This window comes from Perognathus longimembris, chromosome 14, assembly GCF_023159225.1.
Source record: "Perognathus longimembris pacificus isolate PPM17 chromosome 14, ASM2315922v1, whole genome shotgun sequence".
In the NCBI taxonomy this organism is placed as follows: Eukaryota; Metazoa; Chordata; class Mammalia; order Rodentia; family Heteromyidae; genus Perognathus; species Perognathus longimembris.
In genome coordinates, this window is record NC_063174.1 from 60990952 (window position 1) to 61015246 (window position 24295).

The following is a 24295-nucleotide window of genomic DNA, read 5'->3' on the forward strand; positions in this document are numbered from 1 at the left end:
CCCTTGCAAGAACCCCACCCTGCCCTGCCCTGCAGGCCTAACGAGGGGCTCACGTGGGGTCACAGGCACGTCGCCACGCAGCCGCCATGCCCAGGCACCAGGAAGGGCGTGCACAGAACACCTGCTCCGCGGTGGACGGTCTGCGGGCGCCCCGGTGACGTCCGTCACTGAGCCCCACGCTCGCTCACCTGCGGCAGCAGGCAGGGCCGGGCTCGCTGTCCCCACTCACCGTCACGAGCGAGCTCTATGACGTACAGTCCCTCTTCCAGGCCCACAGCAACTCTGTCTCCATCTGGGGACGACAAGGACGGGCTGTGAGCCAGCTGGGCGCCTGGGACGCCCTCGGGACGGGCAGCACGGCCGTGGCGACGCGTGCCGGGTTCCCGGCGGCGTGGCACGCGCCCCTGCGGACGTACCCACGATGGCGGCGGCCAGGAGGCCCTTGATGAGCGGCAGGGAGCTGTCGTAGGCCTCCTGCGGCAGGTGCACCACCTGGTTCCGGAGCCGGTTCTTGTGCAGGATGGCCTGCAGGCCCTCCAGAATCCCCACCCACTTCCTCTTCTCGTTCTCATTCTCCGTCAGGATGAGCAGCGAGCTGGTCTTACAGGGAGAACCTAAGAGAGAGGCCGTCACCTTCACGAGAGAAAACGAGAAGCGGCAGAGGGTCAGTCACCACAGCCGCGGCCCGGCCTCCCCGCGATCTGCTTCCAGACCCCGGACCCCTGCCCATCTGACACTGCTTTCTCCGATGCTCGTGCTGTGTATGTGCTGCAGCTAGGGCTCGAACTCAGGGCCTCACGCTCTCCTCTGGCGTTTTTGCTCAAGGTTGGTACCAAGAGATGACTTAGTGTGCAACAGGCTTCCCAGGGGTGGGCAGGGGGGCTGTGGAAGGCGCCGCACAACCCTGAGAACCCCACAGCGCCCAGCACTAGGTCCTGCGTGGGGCCCCCAGTCAGGAGGTCTCAGAGCGCTCCTAAAGCAGACGGCTTACGAGAGATCCGCCAGGAAGCCCCTCCACCACCACGGCTCGGGGGTTGGCAAGAGGCCAGGGCCTGCGGGAGGGGCCCTCCGAGCCAGGAAGGGGGCCTCTGTCTGTGAAGTGGGGGGGAGGGGGAGGGGGAGGGGGAGGGGCCCTCCCAGCCAGGCAGGCAGCGCCCGTCTGTGAAGGTGGGGGGCTGGGGAGGCAGGAGGCTTAGGGAGCGCCCGGCCAAGCCTAGCACCGCTGGAGCAGGCGCCGAGAGCGGACGCCCCTCTGCCGGCACTGTGGCTGTCATGGAGCTGCTCGGAACCACTGAATCCGCGCGCTTCTCTCCCGACTAGGAAAACGGGCTCTGGAAACTAAAGGAAGAACCAGAGCAACTCCTACCCTGAATATGCAAGGAATGTCTCGGCGAGTGGCGTGGATGACGTCTGAGGCCAGGACGGAGCTCACGGAAAACTCTTCATCTCTGACAAGAGAGCGCGCGCTCAGACCTCCCGCAACAAGCCTCGGCTCGCCCGGCCCCGCGTGACACCTGAGCTGCTGTGGCCACGGCGGGGATGGCCGAGGGCACTGCGCCCGCCTCCCTTGGCACCGCCAGGCAGGCACTCGCTGCCCACGTGTGCGCAGGAGCAGAGCACGCGAGGACAGTGCTGCAGACGTGCTCGAGAACCCGGGGTTCCGTGCCTGGCGCAGACCAACTTCCGGCTCAGACAGTGCCCCGGCTCGGGCCCGCCCGTGCGTGGCGAGGGGCCGGCCGGTGCCCCTGGCCCTGGGCCCCGTGCTCGGGGACGTCCCCGAGGGGCCAGAGCAGCACCGGCCAGGCGCGCAGGCCCGCCGCGCCTTGTGTGCCACGGACCCAGCATGCCCTCTGACTGCCTGTCCCTCAACTCCTGGGGGCAGGCAGACACGCTGACCCCGACAGCAGGTGGAGGGCGGCAGGAAGGGCAGCTGGTGCCAGCGTGGCCGGCGGGCCCGTCACGGTGAGCGCGCGCGCTCTGTGGAAAAGCACAGACCCCCCCCCCCGGCTGCCGTGTTTCCCGGGGCTTTCTGTGACTGTGTCTTATTGTTGGGCATGTATTTTTATGTTCAATGCCTCTCTGCCAAAACTTTTGCACAGAGATACTCAAAGCAAGAACATTATAGGACGTATTTAAGTACTAACTTCTAAAACAGTACAATACTTATTTAGTTTTTTGCCGGTCCTGGGGCCTGAACTCAGGCTCAAGGCTGGCACTCCACCACTTGAGCCACAGCACCACTTCGGCTTTTCCTGTTTCCATGGTGCTGAGGACTCGAACCCAGGGCTTCATGCATGCTAGGCAAGCACTCCACCACTAGGCCACCTTCCCAGCCCAGTACAATACTTATGAAGAGATGAAGCTGTAAACGTCGATGGCTCGGTTGGGCCGGGCTCATCTACACGCTCATTATCTCAGGTTACATAAGTAAAGCAAAACTCACAGAACAAAATCTACCCGAGGGAGGACAGAAGGTGGGAGAAAAACGAGGAAGGGGATAACAAGTTTGACAAGGAATGCACTCGCGACCTTACGCAGGGAACTGCGACCCCTCTGTACATCACCTTGACAATAAGGTTTTTTAAAAAAATCTACCTGAGGGCTGGGGATATGGCCTAGTGGCAAGAGTGCTTGCCTTGTATACATGAGGCCCTGGGTTCCATTCCCCAGCACCACATACACAGAAAATGGCCAGAAGTGGCGCTGTGGCTCAAGTGGCAGAGTGCTAGCCTTGAGCAAAAAGAAGCCAGGGACAGTGCTCAGGCCCTGAGTCCAAGGCCCAGGACTGGGGGGGAAAAAAAAAAAAAAATCTACCTGAGGTCCAAGACCTGACTGGCGACCACTCCGGGCTGGGCGGCCTTGCCCTCGGGCAGGTCGTACAGGAAGAGCTTGCAGTCGCACACCACGGCGTAGGCCCGCTGCCACCCCTTCTTCACACCTGTGGGCTTGGGCACCTGCGGACGGATGGACACACACACACACACACACACACACACACACACACACACACACACACACACACACGGTGGCAGTGTCTCCAGGGCGGGGGACCAGCCCCACCCCACCCAGCCCACCTCCAGCTGTGGGCGGGACCAGCCTTCCCCTTTGGGAGGCCAGGCTGGGGGAGGGGAGGGTTCTGCGCACGCCGTGGAGAGGCGGGGCACCGGGAGGCGGCCGGGCAGTGGGACAGGCACAGGAGGGCCCCCCGCTCCAGTGCCGGCGTCGGATCCCAAGCCCACGAGGCAGGGGAGAGGGGACGCCCGGGTGGAATGCGGCCCGGGTTCTGGGTGCTGCCGGCCGTGCGAGGCAGCAGGGGAGCTGGGCATCACCCCCAGGACGCGCTCCAGAGCCACCTCAACACCGCCACAGGACCCCTCCAGGCTGCGGGCAGTGCTGCCCGCTCCCCTACCTTGACGTAGCCTTTGTAGGCTGTGCCAATGCCTCTCTGCACGTCCACGCCGAGGGGCCGCTTGGACTGCTCCGGAGGGATGGGGCACACCTGGGGGGCACTGTCCTTGCAGGCCACGTGGCAGGCAAATGAACACACTGCAAGAGAGAGGCCAGCTTACAACGTGCTGCCCACAAGCACAGCCGCCACGCCCACGAGGAAAGCCTGGGCGTCCAGGGATGGGAGAGGGCCCTTGCTGGGCTGCACCTCGACACGCACGCAGCCCTCACAAAGAGGAGGAGGGCACGCCTAAGGGCCCACTTCCTGTGATCCAGAGCACGCCCTCAGCCACACACGCCTGTCTCCAAATCTGCCCCACAACCACCTGTGCGGTGGCTGGGCTGTGGAGACCAGGACACGTATGCCGGTCCCAGGAGCCAACCAGGTCACGTGTGACAGGGCTGGGAATGGGGCTCAGCGGTGGAGTGCCTGCCCGGCACCCATGTGGCCCTGGGTTCGATTCCTCAGCACCACATACACAGAGAAAGCCGGAAGTGGCACTGTGGCTCAAGCTCAAGGCCAGTGCCCGGGCCCCGCCCAGTGCCGAGGTGGGCAGGCCTCCTGCGGGTAGAGCCGTGAGTCCCAGGGCACCACTCACCCTCGCAGGCGTAGCCCTGCCGGATGAGCCCCACCAGCAGGGAGGTGCAGTGGCTGCACTGCGTGGGGCTGGAGAAGGACTTGATGGTGAACTGGTGAGCTCTGGGCTGCGGAGAGCAAGAAGGACGCGTCAGCCTGTGCGCCCAGCTCCGCACAGGCGGAGGCCGGAGGCCGGAGGCCGGCCAAGGCGCAAGGTCCACGGCACGCGGCAGCCAACCAACCAGCACAAAAGCTGGGCCAAAGGCAGGGCTCGCCAGCCATGACTGGAAAGGCTGCGAGCACAAGCCCGGACTGAAGCCCCATGACTACCATGCACACACACCGCACGCGCACACACGCACGCACACGCACACACACGCCCCCACAATCTGGACCAGGAACCAAGAAGCGATGCTTCTGCTTGTGATCAACTTAATAAAGGACTGTGGCAGAATCTTGAAATGTGTCATTTCTCTGCGGTGGCCGAGCAGTGGCTGTCGCCACATGCTGCCTACCGCCAGTGAGTCGCGTCACCCACAGCTGGGGGACCGCGGGACCGAGTGTCAGCAGGGCCCTGTCCGGGCAGACTCGGCACCCAGGCACCAGCACCCGCCGGCTCCGGGAGCCCAGTCTACCTGGAGCAGCCTTGGGTAAGGGACCAACACACAGTGCAGGCCAGTTTGTAACCGCGAAAGCCAGGGGAGGCTTTAGGTGTGACCGATCGGTAGAGAGGGAGGGGTGAGGCCGGCTGGAGAAAAAGACAATGTTTGTGAAGTCCCTGCAGGGTGACAAGGGAGACCGCGGAGTGCAAAGGCCTTGGTGGGAGGAGAGGGAGGCTCCAGTGTCACCCAGAGCTGGAGCTGTGTCTCAGTAGCCGATGTTGGCAACCTACGGTCTCCTCGGGGCCCCTGGCTCAGCAAGACCCCAAGTCGGGCCCCTGGCTCAGCAAGACCCCAAGTCCAAAGCCAAAGCACATGCTCCTCTGACCAGATCCGCGCCTGTGTCCATCCTGGCTCCAGCAGGCTGAATCTGCACTGCCCAGAGCACAGCCCAGGGCCTGGACACAGCAGCAAAGCGTTGTCTGCATTAGTGCCTAGAGAGCCAGGACCCCCCCCCCCCCCAGAGGCTGGCAAACAACGCAGGCGGGAGACACGGAGGCACAAGGGTCTAGCTGCTCATCCTGTGTCATTCTGTGTGTGTTGGGGGAAAGGGTCACCGCCAAGCAGACAGGTAATTAGTGATAAACACGGGAAAGGGCCAGACAGACAGGGACGCCCGCCGGAGACCGCGCATGGACAGCTTACGTTACAGGGCTGCTGCACTCACACAGCTCTGGGCGAGCACAGCCACACCCCATTCTGAACAGGCCCCAGTGTGCACACTCAACACCACACCTTGTTCACACAAAGCTTATCTTGTTTGTTTGTTTGGTGCCAGTCCTAGAGCTTTAACTCAGGGCTCAAGGCTAGGGCTCTACCATTACAGCTGACTTGCAGCTTTTTGGGAGGTAACCGGAGATGAGTCTCACAGACTTTCCTCCTCCCTCGGCCGGTTTCAAACCCCAGTCCTCAGATCTCAGGCGTGCACCTGGAATTGGGCGCTGCAAAGTGATCTTTGAAACGGACACGTACCTTTGGTCCAGACAGGGTGAGGGGCTGCGTGTTGGGCAGGGGCAGAGCGGGCGGCCTCTGTGGGGCCCGAGCCACGTCCTGGGAGGCAAGCGGGACAGGTGAGCCCCAGCTCTGCTCTTAGCCGTCAGGCCCCGCCTGGGGCTCGCCTCCCTCCAGACTTCAGGAATCGTCAACACCCCGCATTTTTAACTGACTACACTGTGGGGACGCCTGCCGCGGCCTCGTCACCGGCTGATGTGCTGGTGGATTCTGAGGACAGGAGGTGGGGATCTGGGGGGGGGGGGGGCATGCCAGCTGGGGTCAGTGTGGCTACGGGGGGGGGGGGGGGGCAGGGCGGGCGGGCCAGCGTGTCCCACGGGCGCCCACGGGGCACCAGCCTCACTCACCTCCTGCTGTTCTGTGCTGGCAGCCACGGAAGCAGAGGACACTTCCAGCTTCGAGGCTTGTGCTTCCGGGTCACCAGCCGAGCGGCCCTGTGTGAGGAAAAGGACAATATTCCGTACCTGAAGGCTGCGGTCAACCATATTCCGCGCCCCGGTCCCGTGCTGACCCCAGGCCATTCTCAGCTACCATGTGCCTGTGCCCTCGGCCCCGGGTGCTGGAAGGGTGTGACAGAGAACAAGGGGGGGCGGGGCTGGTAAGCCATTATTGTCACAGCAGGCACAGTGTCGCCTGTTACCGTCTGCCATGAACCCTCGCCCTCTGGCCACGCGAGGCAGACACTGGGAAACGTGAACCCCTTCGACCCTCAGTCGGAAGCCGGGGCTTGAACTCAGGGCCTTGCCCTTTCCCGTGACTTTTTCACTCAAGGCTGGCGCTCTATTACTTGTGCCACGCCTCCACGTCTCGCTTCTTGTCGGCTGTTTGGGGCTAAGGGTCCCTGAGATGTGCCTGCGTAAGCTAGCTTCGATCCGCATCCCCATCCTCCGACCTCAGACTCCTGAGCACCAGCAACGGGCAGCCAAAGCCACTTCAGCTGCCCCTGGCAGCCACCACACCCCCGGGGGAGGGCTAGGCCCGGGGCTCGCGGCCCTGCCGTGACTTGGCGCTCTGAAGACACCCCACAGCCTCCCACCTGACCCAGGGCCACCTGCACCCCTCCCCGCCGACGGCTGACACACCACAACGAGGCAGAGCTGGGCTCCGGCCCCGACACCTGTCTACCCTGCTCTGGTTCCACACTAGAATCCCACAGGCCACGTCAGGTCCCAGCCCCCAAGAGCTGGGCTCCATCAGGCTGCACGAGTAAGGAGCCCCGTGCTGGCAGGAAAGAGACCGCAGCGCCACTGAGCCGCAGTGTTTAAACAGATTCACCAAGGACAAGATGGTCAACAGGTGACTTAGCAACGCTGGAAAATGTCCCCCCCAACAAGGATCTGAGAAACGGAGTGCTTTCAGGCGAGCAGAACCCCACTAGTTGGCTAAGCAATCAAACGGTGTGAAGGGAGGAATTTTAGGGTGCTGTCTGCAGGCGCTTTCCCCCAAAGCACTAGCAGGAAGGGCGCAGAAGAGGAAGTTGGGGGGGGGAGACAGTGGTCGTGAGCTGCTGCTGCATCCAGCTCCCCCTCTAACAGGAGGAAGTGCAGGAGACCCCGCAGTCCTCGTAGCCTGGCCTCCCGCCCCACTGGGGCCCCCCTGCTTTCACAGTGAGGGCTCAGCGCACTCGCCACCCCGCTGCTAGCCAGGCTGCCGGACAATGCGGGCCCCGGAGCTGAACGGCGGCCAGCGCGGGGCCTTTGGGATCGATCAGTCCTCCTGGCCCGGATGGGGTCCGCGCTGCAGGGAGCGGGAGCTCCGCAAAGGGCCGGAGCAACTCATGCTCTCGCATTGTCTCTTGAAACAATACGGAGGATTTGAAGACAAACACAAGGATCGCAACCTGATAAGACAGTAACTGTGAGCAGCGAAGGCAGAGCGGTGTGGGTCAAGAATGGCTGACACCGCTGAACTAGAGGGGGGCAGGGGCAGCGCCCAGCTCTCCCTCAGCGTGCTTGATGCCACAGGTACCCCCTCACCCGCAGCACCGCCTCCGCGGGGAGCTGGGGAGCCTGCAGAGCCGTGGAGGAGGTGCTGTCCCAGATAACCCCTGGCAGATCTGATCCAGGAGAAGCCTGGCTTGGGGCCGCCCAGGACGTGGCGGGGACGCAGGGAGGGACACGTGTGCTCAGCACTGCCATGAACTGCCTTTCTCCCAACGGGACACGCGTGTCAGGGAGGGAGGGCGAGCCTGCTGCGGTAGCGCACGTGCCCTGCCCCCTGCTGCCCACGGCCTTCTACGTGAAGCTGAAAAGGCAGCGCCGGCCCCTCCCTGGGACTCGAGGAAGCCACCGGCACCACTTCCCGACTTGCTCCAAGCGGCCGCTGAGAACGGGCGGTCAGCCTTCCGGCTCCCGGGCGGAGGGCGCCGTGCCTCGCACCGCCAGGGAGGAGGACAGCGCCTGGCCCGGGTACCGCCTGCCCACGGGGGCTGCCGGGGCCAAGGTCCGGGCCGCCACTGACAAGCCACCCTGCCCGCTCCGAGGGCAGGACACCGAGGGGCACGAGCGCCAACGTGACTGCTGTCACTGACACGTTTTCCAGTTACCAAATACTCCGCACCCCGAAGGCACTGACATCCCAACACCACGCGCGTCCCTGGCTTCCCACGGAACAGCCCGGCAAACGGTGGCCGCACAGCACCAAACCTGCACTCGCTACTTGCCGTGGCCCCTCCGGCAGGCCAGGAAAACTCTTATGGCTAAAAAAAAAAACCACTAATTACTCACTCTAAACGTCAGATCGTGTGCCAGAGGTGCGGTGTTGAAATACTCAAAGATGGAATCTTGGAAATCTGGAAGCTTGAGGCCTGCAGGAGAGACGGAAGTTAAACACTGAGTTCCACTGCTGGACAGAAGACGTCCGCAGCCGCAGGGGACTCTGAAATTAGCCAAGCGCTTTACCTATCTAACAGAAAAGAAAGTCACGCAAAAAGGCTCTTACTCAATAATTCACAATAATTCAAGTCCTTAATTACCAGTGTCTGCTCTGAACTTTTCTTCCATCTTTTTCTTCAGAATTTCCATTTCTTCGACTAATTCTCTGTTTTTGGCTTCAGAATCCTTTAGTTTACTAAAACGCAAGATGAACGGGTGTAAACGTGCTGAAGAAGGCATGGTGTAGACAGGGGGCTCAGGGCACACCGGGCTTTCCAGAAAGTGTGTCATGAACCACATCATCGTAATATGCAAGCATGGAAGAAAAAAGTCAGGACTCGCCAGGTACCAGTGGTTCACGCCTGTAATCCTACCTACTCAGGAGGCTGAGATCGGAGGAACAGGGTTTGAAGTCGGACCATGAAAGAAAATCCTTCAGACTTTAACCATCAATTAAATACCAAAAAAGCCACAAGTGGAACTGTGGCTCAAGTGGTAGAGTGCTAGCTTTGAGCTGCTCAGGAACAGTGCCCAGGCCCTGAGTTCAAGCCCCAGGACTGGCAAAAACAAACAAACAAGAAGTAGGCTGGAAGCTGGAGGCTCACACCAGATTAAGGTAACAGATTAACAGATTACTTGAGATATCTGACTCTATTGAGGTCTTCTATTTTGAAAACATGGGATTGAATTCATGACAGTTCAACTAAAAAACCAAGCCAAAGACAGATAATTCATGCCAGTAATACAAAAAATAAAGACCAGGCTGACCTTGAACTCCGAGTTTTCTTGCCTCTGTATCTATAGAGTTGAAGCTCCAGGAGTGTGTCTCCACACTCAGCTCCCCACTATTTCAGTGTTTGTGTTTGTAGTATGCTGGTACTGGGGATTTAACTCAGGGTCTGTGCTCTTGCTTGGTGTTTTCACTCAAAGCCAGCACTCTACTATTTGTGCCACAGCTCCAGCTCCTGTCTGCCTGGGCTGGGCTGGGTTCCGACCTAGATCCTTCGATTTCACTCTCCTGAGTAGCTAGTTATAGGTCTGAGCCACGGTCACATGCTAGAGAATGCTAATCCATTCCCCCACAGGCCAGACGCATTCGTACATTCTTCCAGCCAACCCCCACCAAGCACCTACTAAGTGCCAGACCTTGCTGCTCCTCTGAGCTCTTCTGCCTTTGCACGCTCCCTTACCAGGCCTGACAGGTCAGGGCCCCGGGCCACAGGACAAAGTACCTTTCAAAGGAGAGGTTCGTGTCCTTGACCTTCCTCAGCTCTTCCTGCACAAGCTGCTTGGCCCGGATCTCAGCCTCCAGAGCAGACTGCAGCTCCAGCCGCGCAGACATGTCCAGCTTCTGACTCCGGCGGACTTTCCAAAGGGGATCCTTTGACGTTGGTTAAAATATTAAAAATACATCAAAAGCTACTTATTCTATCATAAAATGAGAGCAAATAAGCAGCTCATATTTTTCTAGTCTTAAACACCTTTATGATTATACTGAAGCCTCAGATCGACTTTACATTTTGTATTTGGGAAGTGCTATTCTTTTTCATTTTTCTACACTACAGAATTCAGATTGACTGGGTTGATGGCAGGATCTCACTACACAGCCCAGGGTATAGACAGCCGAGCCTCCCAACTCTTGGGATTGCAAAGCAGCTCTAGAACTTCTTTCTTCAACTTTCTCACGGAGCTCTTGAGGGTCCTGGAGTCCACAAGGGCTGTCCTCGTGCGCTTTTCCTCAAAGCCTTCCTTGAGCACACTTGCGACGTTTTCACTCTCTACCCATTATAGAGTCAAGTCAGGGAACAAAGCTTCCCATGGCAGAGCCCGGGGTGGCTACCTGAGCCACAAGAGAGCCTTGTGTCCAGTGGTCCCTGGTTAAGCTCCTAGCGGTAGGACTGACCTCCCAATCTATCTCTACTGGAATTCCAAGTGGCCCATGGGTACCGCGTTCACGTTGGGAACAAACCCACTAGGGATGCTAGTTGTGGGAACGCTGGATTGGGAAAAGGCCTACCAGGGTTCTGGATCCCAGGCTGGAATTCCTCAGCGCCTCCAGCTCTTCCGTCATCTTGGAAGCCAGAGCCTGGAGGTAGCCGCGGGCATCTTTCTCGTCGCTGACCCTAGGTGGGAGCACAGGCTTAAGGCAGAGCCATGCTGAGAGCAGCCACCGCCCTGCAGGACCCTCCTGGGAGGCGGGGCCATGGCAGCTGGCTCCAGCACTGGCTGAGGCTCGCCTTGGTCACGTGAAAGTGCTGTCGGCTTCAGTCCTGAGGGGGTCCACAGGGACAGCCGCAAGAACTGCCCAGGGCGGCCGGCACCTACCACTGAATGATCTCTGCGATCTGCGCCTCCCAGTGCGCCACCGACTCCTTCTTGGACGCCACGTCCTGCAGCTCGTCCTCCAGCTGTCTGTTCTGGGCGGTGAGCTTATCCACAAAGGAACACAGCTGAAAGTAAACAAGTGCACCAAGTCACTTGGTAAACTGGCACTACTGAAACCGAAGTTTGGAGATTTTTGTCATTGTTTTTCCAAAGTAAGACAGGGACTTCTGATGGTGTAACTCAAGTCACAGTTCAATTCAAACCTAACCCTTACAGTGACAGACCTAGTCACTTCAGTTAATTAGTCATTTCTCACTGGATGAAAACATCCCATTTTTAAAAAAGACCAAAAAGAAAGGGGTGCTGGTGGCTCACGCCTGTAATTCTAATTACTCAGGAGGCTGAGATCTGAGGATCGCGATTTGAAGCCAGCCTGGGCAGGAAAACGCCGTGAGACTCTTATCTCCAATTAATCACCAGAAAACCAAAATGGCACTGTGGACCAACAGGGTAGACTAGCCTTGAGCTGAAAAAGCTCAGGAACAGCAACGCAGGACATGAGTTCAAGCCACACAACTGACCAAAAAAAAAAAAAAAGATAAAAAAACATTTAAAACAAAACTAAAGCTACCAAAGACTCATGAGTAAAAAGCGACAAATTCTCCCCGCAGTAACAACTCAGGTATTTCAAATTACCTTTTCGTTCTCAGCAGATAGTTTCTTGTTCTCATCAAAGAGCATTGCCCTTTCCCGCTCGTACTTGTCCTTTACGGTGCCCACGGCCTCCTCCATCTCGTTGTGCCTGGGGGGGACGAGCGAGAGGGGGTGAGGCCCGGGGCTCCCGGCGCTCAGGCCCCGTGCGCCCCGCGTCCCGCTCGCCAGCACCTACCGCTCTCGCCGCGACTTCTCCAGCTTGTCTTTCAGCACCAGGACCTCCTTCTGCAGGGCCACCTGCTGGCTTTCGGAGTCGTGCACCTCCTTCCTCACGTTCTTCACCTCCAGCACATGCGAGGCCTCCCGCCGCACCAGCTCCTCCTCATAGAACAGCACTTTCTTCTCCAGCTCCGACTTGATCTTGGAGAGCTCCTGCTGGTGTTCCAACGCGGCCCCGGGCCCACGACCACCTTGCTTCATCTACAGACACAGCGGAGCAGGCGCCATGGGCCACCTCACGCCCGGCCACACCCCATGCGTTAACCCAACACCACCTTCTCTGGGCTTTGGTCATGAGCCATTCTGGTATCTTGGGGTGACTCCAAGTCCCTGATAGTTCATGGGCACTGAAAGCAGACCGCAGGAGCAGCGACGGCTGGTAATACGGCAGCACGAGCCAGGGGAGCGGCAATGGTACGGGTACACGGCAGGCCAGGGAGACGCAAGCTCCAGGATGCGGGGCGCACACAGGCACCGTGTATGGGACTGGGGATTGGGGGGCCTGCTGGGCATGAGAAGGCTGGTGTGGCGGAGTGGTGGGAGGGCGGGGGTGGGGGAGCTGTGGGGCGGGTAGTAGCACACTCAAGGCCACAGGCCACCCGTGGCTGGCACATGTGAGGAGGCGGCACCGCGGAGGGGCAGGCAGAGGGAGGACGGGTCCGGCACAGAGGCCCCGCAGACAGGGAGGCTAGTGGCTGGGCCAGGCAGAAGCACCTGCACGGTGTGGAGCCCCTCGGAGTCCCGCCACACCCCAGGCAGGGGGCCACTCCTCCAGAGGGGGCCCGCAAAGCAGACGCCGGCCTGCCCTCCGGTGGGGTGCAGCAGACCCCCAGCTGCCTCTGCCGTGCCCAGTGGCAGGACGGCGCTAGAGCTTCTCCACAACTTGGGCACTTTTAGAAAATGGGGATGCAACCAAGGTGTCCGCTGAGGACACAGCGAAAGGCTTCACGCGAGTGCCATGAGCTGGGCTTCGCAGTGTGCACGGCAGCACCCTGCCCGCGCAGGGCCGGGCCACCCACCTTGAGGGCTTCCAGCTCGCTCTCCATCTGCTTGCAGAAGCTGTCGCTGTGCTCCCGGAGCTTGCGCTCCTTGGAGGCCTCGGCGATGGCGTCCTCGAGCTGCAACTCCAGCTACCAAGACACAACGCCCGCTTGGGGTGGCGCCTCGGCTCTCCCGCGGCCGCCCTCTGGGCGCGGGGCTCCGGAAGGGGCCCGTGCGCCACCCGCCGAAGGCCAAGACACCGAAGCAGGGCCAGCCGGCCCTGGCCTGGGAGGATGGACAGCTGGACACGGATTTCAAGACACTGGCTTGGGAAAGCAAGTGGCAGCTCAGTGCTGTGTGGCCGGGAGGCGCTCTGCCACCGAGCCGCCTCCTGTTGCGTGTGGAACGTGGTTTGTTTTCTAAAATCCGAGTTACAACCCCATCAACAGAAGAGACGGGATCCAGAACCCACGAGCCGGGCTCAGCAGGTGGCAGCCTGCTAAAGGCCAGCTGCCTTTGTCTAGGACACAAAGCCAGGGCTGTCATTCTCAGCAGTTTCAGTCAGCTACAACTACAAATATGCGAGTGGCAAAATGAGCTGTAGAAGAAAGCAAATAGACCCTTTGCGCTAAATGACCCAGCTGCTGACCTGAAAGACACGAGAGCACACACTTCTGATCCACCAAGTGAGTGCTCGCACACTTACACTCACACACTTAGCTTCCCGTGGAACTGAGAGGAATCTACGTAACACAAGCAGCTTCCAAAGCCATCCTCACCCATCTACGACAGTACCTCTTTCCTGAACTTCTCGGACTTGCGGATGTCCTGCCGCATGGAGTCGATTTTCTGCATGGCCACCTCCATCTCCTCCTCCTTGTCCCGCAGCTGCCGGGACACCTTCTGCTTCTGGGAGCGGAGCTCCGCCATGCGCTCGTTCAGCTCCGAGAACTCCTGCAGGGCCCGCTTCCGCTGCTGGTGCGCGTCTTTCAGCTCTTTGGTCTGGGATCTCAACCGTTCGGACGCTTCCACCAATTGCTGGATAGAAGAATTAAAGAATATGAAACACTCAACAAGACGGTAGAGTTGGGCGCCAGTGGCTCACGCCTGTTACCCTAGCTACTCAGGAGGCTGAGATCTGAGGATAGATTTGTTCAAAGCCAGCCCTGACAGGGAACATCTGCAAAAATGAGAATGCACTAAAAATGATGGAAATGCTGGTTACAAATTATAATTATAAAGCTAAGAAAGAACACACCTTCTTTTATTATTTTTGGTGCCAGTCCTGGGGCTTTCTGCTTAAGGCTGGCACTCTACCACTTGGGAAGCTCCGCTTCTGGCTTTTCAGTGGTTAAATGGAGGCAAGAGTATCACGGACTTTTCTGCCTGAGCTGGCTTTGAACCACAATCCTCAGATCTTCGGATCGGAGTAGCTAGGATTACAGGTATGAGCCACCAGCACCTGGCTAAAAATCTAACTTCTTGGAAGAAGCCCTTGCTTGGCCCTCCAGCCGCACATACAGCCTGAGCGCAATCCGCTGGGCCGGGATGCTGTGCCCCAAGCCCACACCAGAAGACCCCGGGACCCCCCACCCCTCCTCACCACACGAAGGGAGAGGCAGCATGGACAGAGAGGCTCCAGGCCTCCTGGCCAGCTCAGGAGTGACTGCTATACCTAGAAACATCATCACGGTGGGAGGGCACCCCTCATTCCAGAGAACCCACTGACCACACACCACGCGTTCAACCAGAAATCACTTAGGAAACGAGGCTGTGACCGCGGTGCCAGCACAGTCGGGTGGAGCACGCTGTCTGCTGCACCCACTGGAAGTCAGTCTGCAAAGGCGCGGGAGGCCGCCCCACTGGAACACAACTCCTCCTGAACCAACTCTCTTCACCTTTTCCTTTTCTTTTTGCCAGTCCTGGGCCTTGGACTCAGGGCCTGAGCACTGTCCCTGGCTTCTTTTTGCTCAAGCACTCTGCCACTCAAGCCACAGCGCCACCTCACTTCTGGCTTTTTCTGTATATGTGGTGCTGAGGAGTCGGACCCAGGGCTTCATGCGTGCGAGGCAAACACTCCACCACTGAGCCTCATTCCCAGCCCCTAGTCTCTTCACTTCCATAAGGGAATATAAATACAAAGTTCTCAGAAAAGAACAAGGAAAACTCAATGACCAAAAGAAATGACTAAAACTTAAACAAGCCCCTTCAGAAAGGGAAGGGGGGAGAGGACGGTGCTGGGGGAGCCAGGGCCTGGGGCGCTGGGGGGCGGGGGAGGTGGTGCTGGGGGAGCCAGGGCCTGGGGCGCTGGCCTCCAGTTGGTCCTGTCACTGGATGCTGTCAGGGGCTCCCTCCCAGGGCTGAGGCACAGACCAGGTGGTGCCAGCCAGGACCCCGCAGGCGCAGACCAGCATCTGCTGGTGGCGGCCCCGCCCCGCCCCGCCCGCCCCACGCCACCTTGTGCAGGTCCTCCTTTTCCTGGCGCACCAGGCGGTGCTGCTTCTCCAGGGTCTTGAGCCGGTGCGCAGAGTCCTCGTGCTCCTGGCGCAGTGTCGCAGGGTCCTCCAGCGGCCGCTCCAGCCGGCTGGAGTCTGGAAGAGACAAAGCGCCTTCCTGGGAGTGCTGAGGTCTCGGGCTAGCTACCAACGGGAAGTGACCTGATCGGAGGCTTTCTCCTGCGTTCAGGCCCGGGCCCACCCGTCCCACACAAGCCGCCCGCACCGCAGCAGCCAGGCCCCCACGCCGGGCTCTGCCCACCGAGGACACACGCCCGCCTGCACAGTGCGGCCCTCTGGGAGTGCACTCGGGCGGGGGCGGGGCGGGCTGATCTGGGTCTTTTCCCATCAGGGCGGGGGCCCCAGGGGAAGCAGGAAACACCCGTGCAGCGGGAGCGGGCCATGTGGGGAGCAGGGCTGCAGCTGAGTCTTCAGGAAGGTGACACAGGACCAAGAGCCACAGGGAAGGTGGTGAAATGGGCTGGGCCTCTAGCCACGGTGGCCCTGGCTCTTGATGCCATAGGCCACATTCAAAGCCAGATACACCAGTGGCTTACGCCGGGAATCCTAGCTGCTCAGGAGGCAGAGCTCTTACAGTCAGGGTTCAAAGCCAGCCCAGGCAGGGAAGTCTATGAGATTCTCATCTCCTCCAATAAACTACCAAATTAAGCCCGAAGTGGAGCTATGGCTCAATTGGGAGAGCACTAACCTTGGGCAAAAAGAAGCTCAGGAAGAGTGCCCAGGCCCTGAGTTCAAGTCCCATGGCTGGGCTGGCATGCATATGCACACACACACACGCACACCCAATACACAAACACATGCGCGTACACACACAAGGCGAAGTTAATTGTTAGAGCTAGACAGAGGAAAAGGGAGAGAACAAAAGAAAGCATAGGGACTGCCGTAGCTGGTGAGCACAGCCCTCCATGATGAGAGCGAAGCAAGGCGGGGAAAGGGCTCAGTCCTCCCCCTGCAATACTAGTGGGCCGGTGCAGCCCAGAGGGACGGGCCCGCCCCCTCCACAGTCACGCCCCAGCTCTTCCTGCCTGGGGACGGGGTCTCAGTTACGTGTGGGCCAGAGTGAACCACAAACCTCCTCTTTGTGCTTTCTCCATAGCTAGGGTAACAAGGGCATGCCACTGTAGCCAACAACTGAAATGGGGTTCGACAATCCTTCTCCCTGGAGCTGGCTTCGAGCCTTGGCTTTCCTGAGTAACTGGAATTACAGGTGTGAACCCCCGTGCCTAGCCTGAAATTTCCCTTTGGAGAGACTAATGGCCAAGAACACAGACTGAGCGGCTATCTGCGCACACATACCTGCCATTTTATTCTTCAGGCGCTCGATTTCTTCATTCAGCCTCTTGATTTCCTTGTCGCGGCTTGCGCTGACCAGGGCACGTGTGGAACCGTGCAGGGACTGCACGGTCTGGGTGGACTCTGGAGGAGAGCGCGCGTGAGCGCGGCGGCCAGGCGCACCTTCCACGCGCGCGCAGCCTGGGGCAGCCGCCCGGCCACTCACCCTGCAGCTTGCGGCTCAGCTCCAGCTTCTCCTGCTCCAGCCTCCGGATCCGCCTCTCGTAGGCCTCCATCTGCAGGCTGTTCTCCAGATCCCGCTGCACATCTTCGTCTTTGGTCAGAGTGTTTGACTGCATCATGCTCTTCAGAGAGCCCCGGTCAGAGAAACAGCTGTGGAGCAGAGCCGCAGGCTCACGAGCCGCCCCCCGCGACTCCCGGGGGGAGAGGCAGCCTTTGCAAAAGACCACCGTGACCAAGGCTGACGGGAGGGACCACCGGGAGCCTGAATGGACCCAAACTGCCCCGCTGTCTAGGGAGGGAAGTTCGATTAGAAAAGCAAAGCGAGGCCCTGGCCTGGTGGGCCGGGCCGGTGGGCAGGCTGAAGCGCCGGCCAGGCCCCGGCAGTGCAGGTCATCAGGCGCTCTGCGGTTCGCTGGCTGGACCGGGGGGTCACCTTTCTGGGCTCATCTTCCTGCTCTCTGCGGGACCTGGGCAAGCAGAACAGCTAACAGTGGCCACGCCTGCCCTTTAAGCCAGAGGCACTTCCACCACTGCCTAATTCTTGAATGGGTGCAGGGGCTCCTCGGTTTTGCAGGGAAAGAGTTTGAGGTGTAGGGTGCGTCCGAGCTCAATCATTACACGGTCAGTGAGTGAGAAGTACGCCTGCCATAACTGTATGTGTGTTTCTGAAGGACAGGAAACCTCTCAGCGACACCACCCAGCCCCACTGGTACGCGCGAGGCCTTCAGCCGTACGTGCTAGGGACGCACTGCTGCAGGGCAGGCCCAGACGCACCTGTCGGTGGTAAACGTGAAGCCGATGAAGGGCAGGTGCAATCCGGAGAAGCCCGTGTGAGCACCAGGAGGTAATATTTCCTGCGTGAGAACACACGGCACAAATGACATCTATATCCAAACAGGCGAGGAGAAAAGAAGACTCCCTCAGTGGGGAGCAGGAGGGCACGGCAGGTTTTCTGGGGTGTCGTTTACAGGGGAGCCCACACCAAAAGAGCTGTATTTCTAACTCCTGGATCAGTCCAGCACACGTGGACTCTGTGGCTAAAGAGGATAAATGCAGTCATTGTGATGCCAAACTTGATCTGGTGATTTTCAAGCTTTGCGTATTCCTTCTTCCTACATTTTATACAATTCTTTGGTTTCCTCAAACACGTGTGACTTGGTTTGAGGTGAGAAAAACTGAGGTTTCACCAAATGAGTATCTCTACTACCACCCAATTTCTCATACTAACATACCGCCATTCACTGTGTGTTCTATCCCTCCAATCTCTTAAAACGACCTTGAATGACTGTCGCCAACGACCGCCCCCACCTCCCGCCACCACCTCCTGGCTGTTCCAAGGTTGACAGGGGGCTGTAACTGGGCAAGACGTCTGCTCACGCGTGGTGCTCGAGAAAGACAATGTGCACCCACGGCACTCGCGGAGGGTGGGCCCCAGACGGCAAAGAAAGGGTTTCCATACTGCATCCCCAGGGAAATACTTTTGCTTCTTTCTTTTTCTTTTCAGTTTGGGTTTTGTGTCTTTTCTTATTTGGTATTGGGGATTGAACCAAGGACACTGCACTTGGTAGGCAAGTGCTTTGCCACTGAGCCAGCCCTTTGGTTCTATCTTTTACCAGAGAAAGATCCTCTCTGTGGCAAAGTTCTGAAAACCTTATCTACAGTAAGCTGCTGCTGAATGCTGGCCAGAGTACGCTTCTGCATGGGCAACAACGTGACCACGAAGCTGAGGCGAGGTCACCGCGGAGCGCGCGTGTCCATGTAATTGGTCTTGACTAAGGAGATCTTGTAGCTTACCACAGGAAGGCAGACAGACAGAGCCCAGACAAGCCTGGGGGCCAGGACCCTTGACCTTACACTCAGAACATCCATCTGAACTCCTGCTATATAAAGAGAAACGAACACAGCCCCTGTGCCTGTGGCCAGAAACCAAGGCCCAACACCACCCAGGAACGAAAGGCGGGGGGGTGGGGGGGGGGTGGCGGGGGGGGGGGGGGTCCTGATGAGATTACTAAAGCCTTCCCACATCTATACAGTAGCCACAGGGCAAGAGAAGCTCTTACACAATCAAGCATAGGATACTGCATGGAAAAGTAGAAGGGGGGAGGGGGGAGCTAAAGGGTTTCCAGTAAGTTCCACATCAAAACAGCATTACCAGGCACTGGTGGTTCACGCCTGTAATCCTACTAACTACTCAGGCGGCTGAGATCTGAGGATCGTAGTTCAAGGCCAGCTCAGGCAGGAAAAGCCTAAGAGACTCTTATCTCTAGCCAAGCGCTAGTGGCTCACTCCTGTAATCTTCGCTACTCAGGATACTGAGATCTGAGGGTTACAGTTCAAAGCCAGCCCAGGTAGGAAAGTCTGTGACACTTTTTTGGGGGTTTTTCATGGGGCTTGAACTCAGGGCCTAGGTGCTGTCCCTGAGTTTATTTGCGTTCAAGGCTAGTGGCCCTACCACTTAAGTCACCGAGCTACTTGTAGTTTTTGACTGCTTAATTGGAAATAAGAGTCTCTCATGGGGACTTTGCTGCCTGGGCTGGCTTTGAACCAAGATCCTCAGATCTTAGCTAGGTGGCAAGAGATTACAGCATGAGCCACTGGCACTTGGCTGTGACTCTTTTCTCCATTTAGCCACCAGAAAACTGGAAGTGGCACTGTGGCTCACATGGTCGAGCCTTGAATGAAATAGCTCAGAGACAGCACCCAGGCTCTGAGTTCAAGCCCCACAACTGACAAAAAAAGGTCTGGGGACTCTTATCTCCAATTGACCACCTAAAAACCAGAAACAGAGCTATAGCTCAAAGATGTACAGTGCTAGCCTTGAGCTAAAAGCTCAAGGACAGTGCCCAGTCCCTGAGTTCAAGCCCCACATGACTGACAAAAAAAAAAGGAGGTGGGGGGCGGACTGGGAATATGGCCTAGTGGCAAGAGTGCTTGCCTCCTATACATGAAGCTCTGGGTTTGATTCCCCAGCACCACGTATATAGAAAAAAAGGGAGGGGCGGGGGAAGCAACACTAGAGTCCAAGCTGAAGGCTGCTGTAAAAGGTACACTGCCTCACAAAGAATTCACAGTTCAAAAGTCAGGATAGTTTTTCAACGTAGGGACCTGCTAAGGAGCGCCTCCCTCCTGACCCCGCTGGTGACTCGGCCTGCGAAGAGGGGACACTGAGGAGAACGTGGCACGTACGATGTTTCTCAGCACGTCGTCGTCCACGTCGAAGTTGGACGTGTCCGAGGGACTGCTCACGTCGGGAATGTAAGGTGCCTCCAGGTTTCGGATATTTTCCCAATTCAGACCTTCAAAGAAGGCGTGCTTTTTGAAGTCCTCTATTCCGTTCTGCCCTAGCCGGCGCTCCCTACTGCAGATCAGTCTCTGAATGAGATCTTTCGCTTCCTCAGAGACATCTGTGACGTGGGAGGGGAACTGAAATCGCTCCTGGGTAAAAAATAAGCATATGAGAAGATGTGGTCAGCTAAGGTTCAAGTCCCGATGTCTTTATTATCCATGATTATTACTAAATGTGAACCAAAGCCAGCGATGAAAGGGAGGGAGGGGGGAGGGAGGGAGGAATACTTGGTTATGGAGAATTAAAAAAAAAGAAAAAAAATAGAAAAGGGAAAAATAGGCTGGGTGTTGGTGGCTCATGCCTATAATCCTAGCAACTCAGGGAAGTCGAGATCTGAGGATCATGGTTCAAAGGCAGCATCAACAGGAAAGTCTGTGACACTCGTATCTCCAGTGAATTATCAAAAAGCCAAAGTGGAGCTGTGGCTGAAGTGGTAGAATGCTGGCCTTGAGCTATAAACTTCACAGACAGTGCTCCAAGCCCTGAGTTCGAGCCCCAGAGCTGGCACAAGAAAGGGGGGGGAGGGGATGAGGATGGGCAACCTCGGTGAAAAATGGGAAGAGGAAAGCACTGGACTGAGGAAGGCTGGGGACAGACCTGAGGACCGCAGCGGCATCCACGGGTGAATCTGGACCCCCACAGCCCCGCCCGGCTCCTCCCGTGTCCACAAGCCCACGTCACGTCTCCACGGAGTCTGGTCTCCGGGCTCGGGTCCTCTCAGGCCCCGCTCTCCCTAGGGCCTGCCGTCCCATCTGCCCCGCCAGGCCCAAACCCCGTCCGTGTCCGCCCGACCGCCCCCCCCCCCCCACAGAGGCGGGCGTGAACAGCCTCGGCGGCTCACCTCATGGTTCATGATCTTCCCGTAGGTCTCCACCAGCGACTCCGCGTAGAAGGGCGTCTCTCCGTAGAGCATCTCGTACACGCACACCCCCAGCGACCACCAGTCACACTCGGGCCCGTATCTGCCCATGCCATCCTCCATGGCCTGCAAGATCTCCGGCGAGATGTAGTCAGGGGGTGCCCACTGCCACGGACGACTGCACCTGAGGGAGGAGGGGGGAAGGAGGCTCTGAGCACCCCCAGCGCAGACCTCAGCCACCGCCGCCGCCGCAGAAAAGGAATGCACCATGGGATAAACGCGGTGGCCACACAGGACAGAAGGACCTAAGGACTCAGCGGTGTGAGGGCACACTCCCGCCATCCCAGCACTCAGAAGGCTCAGGCAGGAGGACCTGGAGTGTGAGCTCACAGGGAGATCAAGTCCACACTGCCAGGCCACCGGGTCCTGCAAGGAGGGACAGCCGGAGCTCACAGAGGCCGACTTCGAGACTTGGAACACACGAGAGCAAGTCCAACTGGAGGGGAGCGATGTGCCTGAGCACAGCAAGGACACAGGCCGGGGGGTGGCCGCCCAGGGGGTGCTCCTGCGAAGGAGCTGGCCTCACTTGCTGCAGCACTTACAGCTGCCTCAAGGCTGAGGGGGGCCTAGACATGACTACGTCCACACAAAAACAAAAACACCCGGGGCTGGCAATGTGGGCTAGTAGTAAAGTGCTCATCTCGTACACATGAAGCCCTGGGTTCGATTCCTCAGCACCACATATATAGAAAAGGCTGGACGTGGCACTGTGGCTCAAGTGGCAGAGTGCTAGCCTTGAGCAAAAAAGAAGCCAAGGACAGTGCTCAGGCCCTGAGTTCAAGCCCCAGGACTGGCATAAATAAATAACCCCTTTCAACTTCAAAAACATTTCTAGTTATCTCCTAAGTGAATTCTTAATCCACATTAATAAACTTGGTGCCCTTATTATACCTCAAAAGGAATGTGTGACGTCAGCCCTGTCTATCTACCCAAGACAAATCCGCAACAAAAATACCTACAGTTCCATCATCGCTCATCTTCAAGCACGACCCGAAGTCAGCCAGGCGGATGTGACCATTCACGTCCAGAAGGACGTTGTCGGGTTTGATGTCTCTGTGGGTGAGCAGAGTAAACCGCAAGTGAGCCGTCTCCACACAGCACCTGGGGAGCCCAAGGGAGCCCCTTCCCGAGCCCTGGGGCCGCCAGGGAAAAGTGTGCCTCTGTTGTCACACCCCCAACTTCTGACTTAATCCTATTTCATGAGCCTAAGAAGGCAGAGACGAAGGAGAAGGCGAGGGACAGCTGAAGTCAGCCTCAGGCTGCCTGTCTGCTCCTGGTACTGGGGGACACTGACATCCAATGGCAAGCGCAGGAAATCATGACACCCTAGATGTCACAGCCAACCTGAGAAGTGCCACGACTCCATGTGATGTCCAACACCGCACTGACCACCCAGTGACCCTACCAACGGGGACCACGGGGGGAGGGAGGACTGTGCTCCAAGGCCAGTCCCGGACCAAACTACAAGAGCCGGTGTGAAACACAAGTGATGCGAGAAAGAACGAGGGCAGCAGAGGAACTCCAGACAAAATCCCGGCTTCAAACTTCAATGCCACAAAAAGTTAATTTAAAAACTATATATATATATAAATGTTGTCAAATCTTTGACAAAGATACAAGTAAACTAGTTCCCTTCACCGCTGCCCAAAACCTGAGACAAAGAAGACAGCCAGACTCCATGTGTTTTGAGGATGGGGCGGGGGGGGGGGGGCAGCCTCCTGCAGAGAGGGGCCTGGGGTGAAGGGGAACAGAGGGGCGGAAGTGGGGGACAGTCCAGCAGGGGGCACAGGGCAATGGGTGGCCCCAGGCGGCCAGGCGCTCCATCACCCGCCATCAGGACTGGCCGGCGCAGGCCTGGGCAGCCTGGACCCTGCGCTCCCATCACTGGACGTCGGAAGCATGTGAGAAGACACACCTGTGCACGTAATGAAGCTGGTGGATCGAGTCAATGGCCAGCACCATCTCCCCAATGTAGAACCGTGCCATGTCTTCCGGAAGCTTGTCTTCGAACTTGCTGAGCAGGGTCAGCAAATCGCCACCAACATAGTAATCCATGACCAAGTACTGGAGTTGGGAGAGAGCAGACGAGACACGCAGTGAAAGCCGGGCTTCCGCGATGCAAATCCAGGTCTGCGCTTGCTCAGTTGCTCTGTGCCACCATGGCTTCGCCTCACAGAATTGGGGCGGGGGTAATGCTGGGGTATGAATTCCGGGGCTCGTGTTTGCTAGGCAGGCACTCCACCACTTGAGCCATGTCCCCAGCCTTGTTTTCAGGTACAGCCTTGCAGTGCCCAGACTTAGGCGGCTTCAGACCGTGATCTTCCTGCCTATGGCTCCCCAGCTGACCGACTGAGACAAAGACGGCACTAGCTTTGTGTCTGAGCTGACTGAACTAAGTAGCTGGGATTACAGGAATGAGTCACCACACGCGCATGCAGCGTCTTAAGTTATGCATGTGGCAGAGAAGGGACGTCCGTAAAGAATACAGGCTGTGCACCCCATCAGCTCTAGGCCACCTCACGAGAGGAGGGCCGAGCACCATCTGTGCCCAAGCACACCACACACCACCAAGCTCAGCACTCGGAGTTTTTCACTGGGCTACTCAAGATGGCGTCTGCTACTCCCTCACTGACGGCTCAGAATGTAGAGTAAGTACACTTGGTAGTGCCCACTCACGCTCCATACACAAGCACTCTGCTGATTTAGGGGGAAAATTGAAATAAAACCCCAAACTCCCCATCTTCCTCTGAGCAGACCCGCGATGGCGGGTGCCCTGCGCGGGGCCTTCCACTCTCCGCAGACCCGCGATGGCGGGTGCCCTGCGCGGGGCCTTCCGCTCTCCGCAGACCCGCGATGGCGGGTGCCCTGCGCGGGGCCTTCCACTCTCCGCAGACCCGCGATGGCGGGTGCCCTGCGCGGGGCCTTCCACTCTCCGCAGACCCGCGATGGCGGGTGCCCTGCGCGGGGCCTTCCACTCTCCGCAGACCCGCGATGGCGGGTGCCCTGCGCGGGGCCTTCCACTCTCCGCAGACCCGCGATGGCGGGTGCCCTGCGCGGGGCCTTCCGCTCTCCGCAGACCCGCGATGGCGGGTGCCCTGCGCGGGGCCTTCCGCTCTCCGCAGACCCGCGATGGCGGGTGCCCTGCGCGGGGCCTTCCGCTCTCCGCAGACCCGCGATGGCGGGTGCCCTGCGC

The 24295-nt window shown here is 58.6% G+C and overlaps 2 protein-coding genes across 2 annotated transcripts in view; one reads left to right on the top strand and one right to left on the bottom strand.

Annotated features, from left to right (window-relative positions):
* Positions 1–12827, top strand: part of Amn (amnion associated transmembrane protein) — a 29890-nt gene extending 17063 nt beyond the window's left edge. The window contains exon 14 of the mRNA XM_048362422.1: positions 12817–12827. The gene's annotated coding sequence lies outside the window, so the exon portion shown is untranslated. The remainder of the gene's footprint in view (positions 1–12816) is intronic.
* Positions 1–24295, bottom strand: part of Cdc42bpb (CDC42 binding protein kinase beta) — a 76335-nt gene that overhangs the window by 17599 nt on the left and 34441 nt on the right. Inside the window, 26 exon segments of the mRNA XM_048362400.1 lie at positions 230–292; positions 417–633; positions 1367–1448; positions 2815–2954; positions 3410–3546; positions 4047–4152; positions 5656–5733; positions 6042–6128; positions 8421–8500; positions 8669–8763; positions 9800–9948; positions 10585–10690; positions 10893–11017; positions 11589–11694; positions 11782–12026; positions 12845–12955; positions 13602–13844; positions 15264–15397; positions 16619–16738; positions 16821–16987; positions 17612–17691; positions 20024–20272; positions 21025–21198; positions 21200–21226; positions 22062–22155; positions 23018–23166. Coding sequence (XP_048218357.1) covers positions 230–292; positions 417–633; positions 1367–1448; positions 2815–2954; positions 3410–3546; positions 4047–4152; positions 5656–5733; positions 6042–6128; positions 8421–8500; positions 8669–8763; positions 9800–9948; positions 10585–10690; positions 10893–11017; positions 11589–11694; positions 11782–12026; positions 12845–12955; positions 13602–13844; positions 15264–15397; positions 16619–16738; positions 16821–16987; positions 17612–17691; positions 20024–20272; positions 21025–21198; positions 21200–21226; positions 22062–22155; positions 23018–23166 — 3364 coding nt within the window.